The following is a 12,033-nucleotide window of genomic DNA, read 5'->3' as shown; positions in this document are numbered from 1 at the left end:
CAGGCTGGAATGAGCTGCTCATCGCCTCCTTCTCCCACCGCTCCATCGCCGTGAAGGACGGGATCCTCCTGGCCACCGGGCTGCACGTCCACCGGAACAGCGCCCACAGCGCAGGGGTGGGCGCCATCTTTGACAGGTGGGGGTGGTCCCGGGAGGGGCGAGGGTGCTTCGGTCACCTCCGCCACCAGGCCAGCTGAGTTCAGTCGCCTTGGCCCCCGTGCACGTCCTGCCTAGTATTATTTCAGTGCATGAAGGGTGCACACATGGAAAAAGAGAAAAGCATGAGGAGGAGGCTCAGAGCCCTGTGCCAGCCCTGCCTCTGGGGCATCTGTAACCACAGGGAGCACTTGGCCTATCTCCCTCCATCTCTTCTTTTTTCACGATCCCATGTATTTATCCGTGGGAAGGAAAGCTTTGTTTCTTTTTAAAGTGATTATACCGTAGATGCAGTTTTGTAAAAGTGTCAATTCCAGTTGGCATGTCGCAGACTGTTTGAGGCTGGCACAGTAATGCCGTGGCAGCCCGGGGCGTGGTGCGGCCTAATGCCTGTCCCCGTGCAGGCAGGGGTGTCGGGACCGCAGTGCTTCATACCTCCCAGTGGAGCAAAGGGCTGCACCTCAGCCGCTTCTCAGGGGACACACTGGAGGAGCAGCACTGGCTGGAGGGCCCACCCTCGTCCGGGCCTGGGTGGTCCGTGTCCATTCATGTTGCCCTCCTGGAGTGCTGGCCAACTCCGCTCTGCCAGGCGAGGTGGACAGTAGCTTCCTTGTCCCTGTCTCTGTACAGCCTTTTTATTTATTTATTTACTTATTTATTTTTTTGAGTTGGAGTCTCGCTCTGTTGCCCAGGCTAGATTGCAGTGGTGCAATCTTGGCTCACTGCAACCTCCGCCTCCCAGGTTCATACCATTCTCCTGCCTCAGCCTCCCGAGTAGCTGGAACTACAGGCGCCCGCCACCACGCCCGGCTATTTTTTTGTATTTTTAGTAGAGATGGGGTTTCACCGTGTTAGCCAGGATGGTCTCGATCTCCTGACCTCGTGATCCGCCCGCCTCGGCCTTCCAAAGTGCTGGGATTACAGGTGTGAGCCACCGTGCCCGGCCTCTCTGCACAGTCTTTCTCCACGAGTCTAGAGAGCCACACACACCAGACTGGGCCTTCTGGGGACCGGATGTCAGCTTCAGCTGGAGCAGGAAGGCTGGGGAGGGGCACTGCAGGGTCCCTTGGGCAGGGGTCTGCAACACAGGAGCCGTGGGTGGGGAGGAGCAGGCCACCTGGAGAAGGTGGCCCCTGAACACGAGAGCCCTAACGTTAGAGGTGAGTAGAGGCCATGCACCGGCACTTACAGGGGGATTAATGCCCCAGCAGCAATGCCCCAGGGGGTGGTTCAGGTCCCAGAGTCCCAAGGGTGATCCTGGAACTTGACCTCCATGGGATGTGCCAAGTGCAAAAGGGTTTGTGGCCGCAGATGGTGGGCAAACGGTAGTTCAAACAGTGTCCTTGAGGGTCTTTGCTGCAGGACTTGTCAGGGCCTTTAAGAAGTTAGTGTACAGGAGGGTCCCCACGGGGGCTGCAGGGTGCAGTGTGCAGTGTGTATTGCCCACAGAAGCTTCTTTAGAAGGGTACTGGGGATATGGCTTTGGGAAGCGAAGCCCCAGCCACTTGCCCAGCTGACAGATCCTTTGTCTGGCTGGTAGAGAGATGGCGATGACAGAGGTTTCAGGGTTACATTCTCTGGGGTCCCACAGCAGTGACTACAGAGGCCCCGGCATTTCCTCGCCTTTTCTGCGAGTGGAATGCAAAGTCTGCCCTCAGTGGCCCAGGCCTTTTCCATGCCCGCTGCCCCATCCCTCTGCAGCTGTGTGCTCCTGCCTCAGAGCAGACATCGGGGGTCCCTCCCAGCTCCTGTTCTGTCCCACCCTGTTCTCCAGCCTCCTTCAGATCTTCTTCCAGGAATCAACCAGGGCACTCCCCATTCTGCAGACTCTCAGGGCCGCCCTTGGCCCACAGGGGAGAGCCCAGGCTCCTTAGGCAACCATCCCCACCTGGTTACCTCCTTTCCCCCGCTGTGGCCCACCCTTACTTCCTGGACACAGCAGTTGAGCTTTGGGGTTGGTGGGCAGGCTGCTGAGGCTAGGGGGCCCAGTACACTGCAGAGGCCGGTGTGATTCAGAGTCCAGCTGCAGGGCTGGGGCAGCTGAGTCTGAATCCAAGAACGCCCCCAGCGTCTCCACGGAGGGAGCTGGCGGGCTTTCCCCGTGTTGAGGCTGGTGGATTTTTTTTCTCTGGTGACAAGAAGTAGACATGCCTCCCTCTGGCAGCCCCCACCCAGGGACACCAGGCCCTGGGGACAGGTATCTTCCTGGACTGAAGGGAGCGGCTGGGGCTGTGGCACGGGAAGGGGCTTTGCCTCAGGTGGTGCTGGGTCCACAGCTGAGGAGGGACAGTGGTGTGTGTCACTGGGTTCGGGAGGGGTGGGCTCTGTGCCCTCTGTGCAGCTCCGGCTCACCTCAGTTTAGCTGTCACGAGGCCCCTCCTTAGCACCTAGGTTCCCAGAATAAAGCCCCACAGGCAGACCCTAGAGGGAGAGGAGAGGAGCCCACCCTCCGGGCAGGGCCAGGCAGGCCTGGCAGGGGCGGCACCTGGGCCCGGGTTCCAGCCCACTCCCTCTCGGGGTGTCTGGGAGTCCTTGCCTTGGCTTGGCCCATCTCAGCGGCCCTCGGGCCACGCCGGGCTCTCCAGAGGCCTTGGGTATCTGGGGTGTGGCCCTGGTGAGGGCTGCGACCTAACTGGGATGGGGTGTCTGCCCTCCTCCTCTGCAGGGTGCTGACGGAGCTTGTGTCCAAGATGCGGGACATGCAGATGGACAAGACGGAGCTGGGCTGCCTGCGCGCCATCGTCCTCTTTAACCCTGGTATGGCCTTCCTGCCTTGAGGCTCCTGGCCCCGTTCTCTGGTGGGGCAGAGGTGCCTGGGCCTCCTCCTGGCTGTACTTCTTGCCTCTGGCTACGTGTGGGGCCAACTCCCACCCTCCTTGAGCTCAGTGTGCTCCCCTCCCAGTGAAAGTGTGGCCATGCTGCCTTCTGCTCACCTTGAGGGCCAGCCAAGGGGGCATGGTCCCTGGGCACAGGTGGACCCAGCAAGGCAGTTGTCATGAGGGGCTTGGTGGTGCCGTCTGGGCTCCGCGGTTCACAGCGTTCACCATTGTGCGTCGGAATCCAGACTCCGAAAGTGGCCAGCTGTGGTTGTGAACTTCCGGTGCTGAAGTTCAGGAGTCCCAAGCCCTGCAGGCTGGGGATGGGTCAGGCCTGCCGGGTGTTCCAGAGGGGACCAACCTCATCCCCAAGCCTCGGGTCCAGGGTGTTTCTGGGGCTGGGCCCCTGTGGTTGAGGAGAGCAGGGCTTGGGGCTGTGGGGCTGGGGCTGGGCACAGGCCTCCTGGCCGACAGTGCGGCCCTTCTCCAGCCTCTGGGTTCTCGGCTTGAAAAGCCTCCTAGGTGCTACTCCTTCGCCCAACAAGTGCTGACACATGCCTGTTTGCTCGGCGCCCTGCTGGCATGGGAGGGCCCCTTCAAGCTGCTGGATAGGGCTTGCCTGCCTAGAGCTTAGGGTTTAGAGGGTCACGCCCACCAGCAGGCACCCCCGGCACGTGAGGGCAGGAGCACGGTTGGTCGAGGGTGCGGGCCACTTCCTCCGGGAGCTGCAAGTTAGGGGCCAGGGGAGTGGGAGGCACGGAGGTGGGGTGGGCTGGTGGAGGCAGCCCAGGCAGGGCCTTGAAAGTCTTGCTAAGTTTGGGTTTTTTCTTGGGGCCACAGGGAGCCAAGTCCTGAGGGGTTCCAGCCGGGAGGGAGCTATGGGTTTCTGTGTCTGGAAACTCAGCTCATTGCGTGATAGGGGCGGGTGGCTGGGGTGTGGAGGGAGAGGTTTGAGGCTGCCGCGGGGAGCTCACTTGGGCTATGGTGGAGGGAGTGGAGCCCTCTCGGCTCCTGGCCCTGACCTTGGAGGGAGTGGAGCCCTCTCGGCTCCTGGCCCTGACCTTGGAGGGGGTGGAGCCCTCTCGGCTCCTGGCCCTGACCTTCTGACCTTGCCCTTTGTCAGACCTGGCTCTGAGGGACCGGGCCGGGATGGAGATGGGCATCTTCTTGTGGGGAGAGCTTGTTTTCAGGGACATTTTATCACCCAGGCTGTGCATCCGGGCCGTAATCCTGCCAGCTCGGAGGCTGAGTCATGCCACGGCCCGGCCCGGCCCGAGGAATCCCCATTCAGGTCCTGTGTGGTCTGGTTGCTAGAGCTGGGGCACCAGCGGAACCTGGGCACCGGCTTGCAGGGAGGGTGAGATTGTCTGGCACAAGCAGGGTCCAGGCACAGGCTTGCAGGGAAAGCGAAGAGACCAGGGCACAGGCATGCAGGGAGGGCGAGGAGACTGGCTGGAGCGGAGGCAGCTGGGGGAGCCAGGTACGTTGCCAAGGAGCCCAGGACACGGGCCAAGGTGGCATTCACAGGGGGTCCCTGGGCCTTGGGGGCCAAGGTGGCATTCACAGGGGGTCCCTGGGCCTTGGAGGTTTTGGTGGCTGCAATCTTAGCCTCTCTGTCCACTCTAGGCTCTTGAGCCCGGGTCCTGAGCTCAGTACTCCGCAAGCACACCGAGGATGGGTTTCCGCAGGGTCTGGGTGCTCCTGGGGGCAGCAGCGGTAGCTCCCATCCATGTTATGGGGCTGGGACCCAAGGGCAGCAGCAGCATCCATTGTCTCTCCCAGTTCCCGGGGCGGCTGGAAGGAAGGCAGCAGATCCCTGACACTTTATCGATGGGGAAACCGAGTCTCTGGAGGTCAAATAGTTGACCCAAGGTCACGTGGCTGGCAAGTGGCAGAGCCGAGCCTGGACCCAGAGCAGCCTGGCCTGGCCGTGGGTTCCACAGTCGTCCCCCTGCCACCAGGCTCTGGGGGAGCGGGTGGAGGCGTGTCCAGTGGCATCCCTCCACCACCTGCTCTGCCCATGGTGGGGCAGCCTGGGAGACCCCACAGAGGTCTGGGTCCTGGGGGCAGGTGCCCGAGACACGCCCCAGCTGAGGGTTCTGACCTGTGGCCTCTTCCTTTCAGACTCCAAGGGGCTCTCGAACCCGGCCGAGGTGGAGGCGCTGAGGGAGAAGGTCTATGCGTCCTTGGAGGCCTACTGCAAGCACAAGTACCCAGAGCAGCCGGGAAGGTGGGTCCCGCCCCGTCCCACACACACCCCAGACCCAGGCTCTTGTCTCCAGAGCCCCCACCCCCTGCAAGGCCATTTTACGTGAATGAGAAGGTGGCACCCTCCCCAGGCCCAGCCCATGCCAGCAGGTCCTGAGCAGGCAGCAGGAGGTCCTCCAGGCCAGTGGGCTGTGGCGGGCACACCCCACAGGCCCACGCCGTATCACCACCGGAAGGATTACCTTGCACCTGGCGCATAGTAGGTGCTTCTCTTTGTTCAGTAGATAGATGAAGGCTGTGCTTCACCCCCTACTGCGCTCCCCTGCCAAGCAGAACCACCAGAGGCCAGGCGACACCAGCACATAGTAGGTACTTCACAAGCATGTGTAGAATGGATGGCCAGATGCCCACACATACTAAACACTCTCTACAAGTGTGTACAGAATAGGCGGCCACGGCCTGAGCACAGAGCTCATGTTTCTCCCCTGCCCGGCTGTGGGCCCTGGAAGGGCTGGGGTTCTCTCGTTTCTGAGTCCACAGTGCTGGGTGCACAGTAGGTGTCCAGGAAGAGAAACGTTTGTGGATCCCTGCCTGGGATTCAAAGTCAGCGCTCCAGATTCTGCCTCTTCTCTCTAAAGGGGCATCTCCTGGCCTCTTGATCCTCAGACTGTGGTGGGGGGTGGGGGGGTCGGGGGAGGTGGGGCCCAGCAGACCTCATAGGACACCCAGGCCATCCCGCCACCAGCACATACACAGTTAACCGTGTCCCCGCTGCCTGCCCAGCCCTCATCTGGCTCGGTTTAAAGTGAAACTTCCCGGAGGACGAGGACAGGAGGGGGTGGCAGGCAGCTTGTTTTTCCTGGCTTTCTGCCCTGGCCCATCTCGCCAGCTCAGCAGAAAACAGCTTGTTCTCTGGCCCAACTCCAGCCTCTGCGCTGTTTTTGCCTTTAAAACAAGGCCTGTGAGGCAGCCAACCACAGAGCTTTTCCCTGAAAGAAAGACTTCGTTAATAATTAATGAGGTCCTGCAGCCCCTGGAGGGGCCGTGTGGAGAGACTCAGGCCGTGCACAGGGGCCCTGGGCAGACACGGCCAGCCGGAAGGGACACCTGGTCCCGTCCCCATAGCACCCTGTCCTCAGCGGCAGCTGCTGCCCTCATGCCTGGCCCTGCCATCCCTCTTCCCAGAGCCCCAGACTTCCCCCCTCCCTCCTGCCCCCGCACTGGTCCCTGCCCCAGGAAACTCCCCAGGGGTGGGCCAGGCCCTGAGCACCAACCCGTGTTCCCTCCCTCCCCGGCCAGCCTTCTCTGACCATGCTGTGCCCAATGCCAGCAGAGCTATTTCTGAGGAAGGGGTGGCCCTGGTCTGGGGCCCACAGCCCTGCACAAGGTGCCGTGGGAGGCACTCATGGGGTGCTGATGCTTTATGGAAAGGGTCTTGCCCCGGTACACAGCTCCCAAGTCAGGCCTGGCTCCACCTGCAGTGGGGGTGCAGCCTGACTCCCCCTCCCCCGCCTGATGCCCTTTGACTTCTTGGTTGCCCACCATGTGCCGGGCCTGTTCCCTGCGACTCACCAGTGTGCTCAGCAGCCCTTTCCCTTACAAGCCCCGCAGTCTCTTGCTGTGATGGCTGCTGCAGCCAGATGCATTACTGATACACCCGCTCCCGGCTGTCATGGCCCACATTTTTTCATTTTTTAAGAGACAGTCTGGCTGTGTCGCCCAGGCTGGAGTGCAGTGCTGCGATCGTAGCTCACTGCAGCCTCAACCTCCTGGGCTCAAGCTGTCCTACCTGCAGGCATGCACCACCACGCCTTGCTACTGTTTTTCTCTTTTTCTTTTGTAGAGACAGGGTCTCACTGCGTTGCCCAGGCTGGTCTCGAACTCCTGGCCTCAAGCCATCCTCCCACCTCGGCCTCTCAAAGTGCTGAGATTACAAGTGTGAGCCATCATGCCCAACTGCCTGCAATTTTTAACTTCTTCACAAAGAGCTATTCAGTCTGCCCTAGCCAGCTGCTGTCTGGCCCCTGGCCCTTCATCTCCGTCCTCAGACACAGGGATCTCCCTTCACTCTCTCCTGGCTCTGGGTTGCCACTGGCTCTGGGTTGCCACTGCCTCTGTTTCCTTCTAGCCTCCCCTCCTTCCTTCTGGAGGCTTGGCACAGACAGATTCAGGGCTACAGACCAGCCTCAGAGGGGTTGGGGTATCAGACACAGCCCCATCCCCAGGGAGGCCTCCAGTGCCAGGGCAGAACTGCCCATGCCCCTTGCCCAGCCCTCACCAGACCCGTTCCCTGCAGGTTCGCCAAGCTCTTGCTCCGCCTCCCGGCTCTGCGCTCCATCGGGCTCAAATGCCTGGAACATCTCTTCTTCTTCAAGCTCATCGGGGACACACCCATTGACACCTTCCTCATGGAGATGCTGGAGGCGCCGCACCAAATGACTTAGGCCTGCGGGCCCATCCTTTGTGCCCACCCGTTCTGGCCACCCTGCCTGGATGCCAGCTGTTCTTCTCAGCCTGAGCCCTGTCCCTGCCCTTCTCTGCCTGGCCTGTTTGGACTTTGGGGCACAGCCTGTCACTGCTCTGCCTAAGAGATGTGTTGTCACCCTCCTTATTTCTGTTACTACTTGTCTGTGGCCCAGGGCAGTGGCTTTCCTGAGGCAGCAGCCTTCGTGGCAAGAACTAGCGTGAGCCCAGCCAGGCGCGTCCCCACCGGGCTCTCAGGACACCCTGCCACACCCCACGGGGCTTGGGTGACTACAGGGTCTTCAGGCCCCAGCCCTGGAGCTGCAGGAGTTGGGAACGGGGCTTTTGTTTCCGTTGCTGTTTATCGATGCTGGTTTTCAGAATTCCTGTGTGGCCCTCCTGTCTGGAGTGACATCTTCATCTGCTCTGAATACTGGTGCCCAGCCAGCCCGTGACAGCTTCCCCCTAATCAGGAGGGGACAGCTGGGGGCGCAAGCTGGTGTGTCATCAGCAAAGACCTCAGCCGCCTCGGGGATGAGAGGGGACTCGTGGGGCAAGCAGGCTGCCCTGTGCTCTGAGTGAGGGGGAAAGTAGCCCCTTTTTCCAAAGATAACTCACAGTTTTGCCCTCGAGCCAATGAGAACATGAGCTGCCTTCTGTGCAAGGTTTCGGGGCCACCTCCAGGCTGCAGGGGCGGGTCACTCACCCCCCTCAGTTTTCTCTCTGCCTTGGTGTTCTGGTTTCAGACTCCCGACTCCCCGTTCAGACCAGAGTGCCCCGGCCCCTCCCCAGCCTGAGTCTTCTCCTTGCTCTGCGGGGTGGGCTGAGGCTTGTCCTTGGTTCCTGCAGGGCTGGCCCTGGCTCGGGCAGGGTGGGGCGTCACCACCTCACTGGCCTTGCTGGAGGCACAGGGCTCTGCGGACCTGCAGCCATCTGTGAGGCCCGCGGGGATGGGAGGGGAGGAGGGTGGCCTGTTGGTTTCCCTCAGAGGGGGCAGGCGGCCTGGAGAGAGAGGGGCTCAGGAACTGGGAGCCTCGTGGGTGGGGCAGATGCTCCGCGGCCTGGAGTGGCTCTGCGGGGGCATTGGTGGGACCCCTGCTCAGGCCTTCTCTCTGGCTGCCAGTTGTGTCTAAAAGACTCTTGGAATCTGAGAACCCGGAGTTGCAGCGCCCTCGGGCCTGGGCCACACGCAGGCCCTGGTGGGACCACCCAGCCTGGTATTGTCCACGGACAGCGTTGTTCACCCAGAGCCTTACTTGGGAGTCTCACGGAACGCCTGCTCTGGTTGAAGGTGGGGGTGGCGGGGCTTGGGGCCTCCCTGGCTCAGCCCAGTGCGGCCCGGCGCTCCTCCCGCAGGCTCTGTCCCCGGGCTCCGGTGGTGCGGGGCCCTCTCAGGTTGAACTCGCCTCTTTTGCACTGGAAGGCCCTCCCTTTGGCCTGAGTACTTTTCCTGTTCACGCCTCAGTCCCGTGGACCCAGCCTTTGTCAGTGGCAGGTGCCTGAACAGAGGGTGGATGGGGGGGTACAGGAGAGGGTCTTGTCTTCCCAGCCGCAGTCTAGGAATGATGCGGGGGAGTGGGCGCCTTCTCCATAGTCTTTCCCCACCTGAAGCAGGGGCTTCCTCAGTGGCGAGGGGAGCTGCCTACAGGTTGGACCGGGAGGCAGTGGCTTGGAGAGGCAGCTTTCCAGCCTTGGTGGGGAAGAAAGTGTCCATTCTTTGCCTTCCTGGAGCTCTCAGCCAGAGCTGAGCTTAGGCACCCGAGTGGAGCCTGCAGCTGAGTCTGTGCCCGAGACAGGCTGTCAGAGATTCCAGAAGCCTCTCCTTCCTGCCCCCCTCCACCCCTGCCTTTCAGCCTTGTGGATCCCTAGAGGTGGCCCCCTGCCTGATCCACCGTCCTGAGGCAGAGTGTTGAGCCTCACACCTGTACCAAGTCCCCGGCCAGCTGGGCCCCTCCCAGGCACTGCCAGGAAGCCCCAGCTGCCCCTGGGGGGTGTGGTGGAAATGGCAGGAGGGTGCAGGTACTCTTGGGTCCCCAGCGGTGGGAGTGCGAAAGACCCAACGCCAACACCTGGTGCCTTCTGCAGCCAGCGCCTGCCCATCCGTGCCCGGACCCTTGGGAATGCCCGTGGCTCCAGAGGAAAAAGCCCAGGGACGGGGCCTCCGTTATGGGGGGTCGGCTGCTTCTTGGGAACTTTGTCGTTTCCGGCGCTGGCTGGCTGGCTGGCTGTAAAGCACTGAAGCCCCCTGGGCCGCCAACCCCTGAAAGCAGAACCTGGCCTCCCTGGCCACAGCAGCCTTACCCACCGCTCCATGTGTCCCGGGCACTTCCTGCAGCCTTCCCGTCCCTTTCTCATCGGCCTTGTAGTTGTACAGTGCTGTTGGTTTGAAAAGGTGATGTGGGGAGTGCGGCTCATCACTGAGTAGAGAGGTAGAATTTCTATTTAACCAGAACTGTAGTAGTATTACCAATCCAGTTCAATTAAGGTGATTTTTTGTAATTATTATTATTTTGGTGGGACAATCTTTAATTTTCTAAAGATAGCACTAACATCAGCTCATTAGCCACCTGTGCCTGTCCCCGCCTTGGCCCAGCTGGATGAAGCGGCTTCCCCGCAGGGCCCCCCCTTCCCAGTGGCTGCTTCCTGGGGACCCAGGGCACCCCGGCACCTTCAGGCACGCTCCTCAGCTGGTCACCTCCCAGCTTTGCCGTTCAGATGGGGCTCCTGAGGCTCAGGAGTGAAGATGCCACAGAGCTGGGCTCTCCTAGGCTGCGTCGGGCGTGCTTGGAAGCTGGCCTGCCAGGACCTTCCACCCTGGGGCCTGTGTCAGCCGCCGGCCCTCCACACCCTGGAATCACACGGCCTCTGGGAAGGACAGCCCTGACCTTCGGTTTTCCGAGCATGGTGTTTCCCAAGAATTCTGGGCTGGCGGCCTGGTGGCAGTGCTGGAGATGACCCCGAGCCCCTCCCCGTGGGGCACCCGGGAGGGCCCTGCCGGAATGTGCAGCCTGTGGGTAGTCGGCTGGTGTCCCTGTCGTGGAGCTGGGGTGCGTGATCTGGTGCTCGTCCACGCAGGTGTGTGGTGTAAACATGTATGTGCTGTACAGAGAGACGCGTGTGGAGAGAGCCGCACACCAGCGCCACGCAGGAGAGGCGGAGCGGTTACCAGTGTTTTGTGTTTATTTTTAATCAAGACGTTTCCCCTGTTTTCCTATAAATTTGCTTCGTGTAAGCAAGTACATAAGGACCCTCCTTTGGTGAAATCCGGGTTCGAATGAATATCTCAAGGCAGGAGATGCATCTATTTTAAGATGCTTTGGAGCAGACAGCTTTAGCCGTTCCCAATCCTTAGCAATGCCTTAGCTGGGACGCATAGCTAATACTTTAGAGAGGATGACAGATCCATAAAGAGAGTAAAGATAAGAGAAAATGTCTAAAGCATCTGGAAAGGTAAAAAAAAAAAATCTATTTTTGTACAAATGTAATTTTATCCCTCATGTATACTTGGATATGGCGGGGGGAGGGCTGGGACTGTTTCGTTTCTGCTTCTAGAGATTGAGGTGAAAGCTTCGTCCGAGAAACGCCAGGACAGACGATGGCAGAGGAGAGGGCTCCTGTGACGGCGGCGAGGCTTGGGAGGAAACCGCCGCAATGGGGGTGTCTTCCCTCGGGGCAGGAGGGTGGGCCTGAGGCTTTCAAGGGTTTTCTTCCCCTTTCGAGTAATTTTTAAAGCCTTGCTCTGTTGTGTCCTGTTGCTGGCTCTGGCCTTCCTGTGACTGACTGTGAAGTGGCTTCTCCGTACGATTGTCTCTGAAACATCGTGGCCGCAGGTGCCAGGGTTTGATGGACAGTAGCATTAGAATTGTGGAAAAGGAACATGCAAAGGGAGAAGTGTGAGAGGAGAAACAAAATATGAGCGTTTAAAATACATCGACATTCAGTTCGTTTGTTCCGTGTGGGGACTTTTTTGTTTGGAGCGGGAGGGCCCGCGATCAGCCCCCACCAGCCCGCCCTCCTCTCCACCCTACCTGCCGGTCCTGTGCGGCGAGGCTGGCATCCTCTGTGGGCCATACTCTTGAGAGTTCTCTCCCTGTCCACTGGGCTCTGCTGCTCCTCCAAGGGGCAGGGGGCTGGGGCCTCCACGAGGGCGCCTCTCAGCAGCCGTGGGCACTGGGCCTGTGGGTGCCTGCGGAGCACGAGTGTTCCCACCTGTCCCTCCCCAGGCTGCCTAAGCATCCACGCCTCTGCAGCCACGCTGGCCCAGGTGGGCAGGAGGTGCACCCAGAGGGCCAAGGAACACACGATGTCACCCAGCTGCCCCAATAACAACAAGTTAATGATGCCCCATCTGCACTGTCTGCTGTGATAAACGCCCTCTGTCTCCATGCTG

At 60.6% G+C, this 12,033-nt stretch overlaps 1 protein-coding gene and 1 pseudogene across 8 annotated transcripts in view; both read left to right on the top strand.

The window, feature by feature from the left end:
* RXRA (retinoid X receptor alpha) overlaps positions 1 to 11,590 on the top strand; it is a 114,665-nt gene extending 103,075 nt beyond the window's left edge. For all 8 annotated transcript variants that reach the window (XM_016962037.3, XM_054658493.2, XM_054658492.2 and 5 more), the window contains 4 exons: positions 4 to 136; positions 2,822 to 2,913; positions 5,097 to 5,202; positions 7,477 to 11,590. In XM_016962037.3, the coding sequence (XP_016817526.1) occupies positions 4 to 136; positions 2,822 to 2,913; positions 5,097 to 5,202; positions 7,477 to 7,624 (479 nt within the window). In that variant the 3' untranslated portion in view covers positions 7,625 to 11,590. The remainder of the gene's footprint in view (positions 1 to 3; positions 137 to 2,821; positions 2,914 to 5,096; positions 5,203 to 7,476) is intronic.
* Positions 8,288 to 9,043, top strand: LOC104008046 (uncharacterized; annotated as a pseudogene).
* Positions 11,591 to 12,033: the final 443 nt, after the last annotated feature.

This window comes from Pan troglodytes, chromosome 11, assembly GCF_028858775.2.
Source record: "Pan troglodytes isolate AG18354 chromosome 11, NHGRI_mPanTro3-v2.0_pri, whole genome shotgun sequence".
Taxonomy (NCBI): Eukaryota; Metazoa; Chordata; class Mammalia; order Primates; family Hominidae; genus Pan; species Pan troglodytes.
This window is presented reverse-complemented; position numbering and strand designations above follow the sequence as displayed.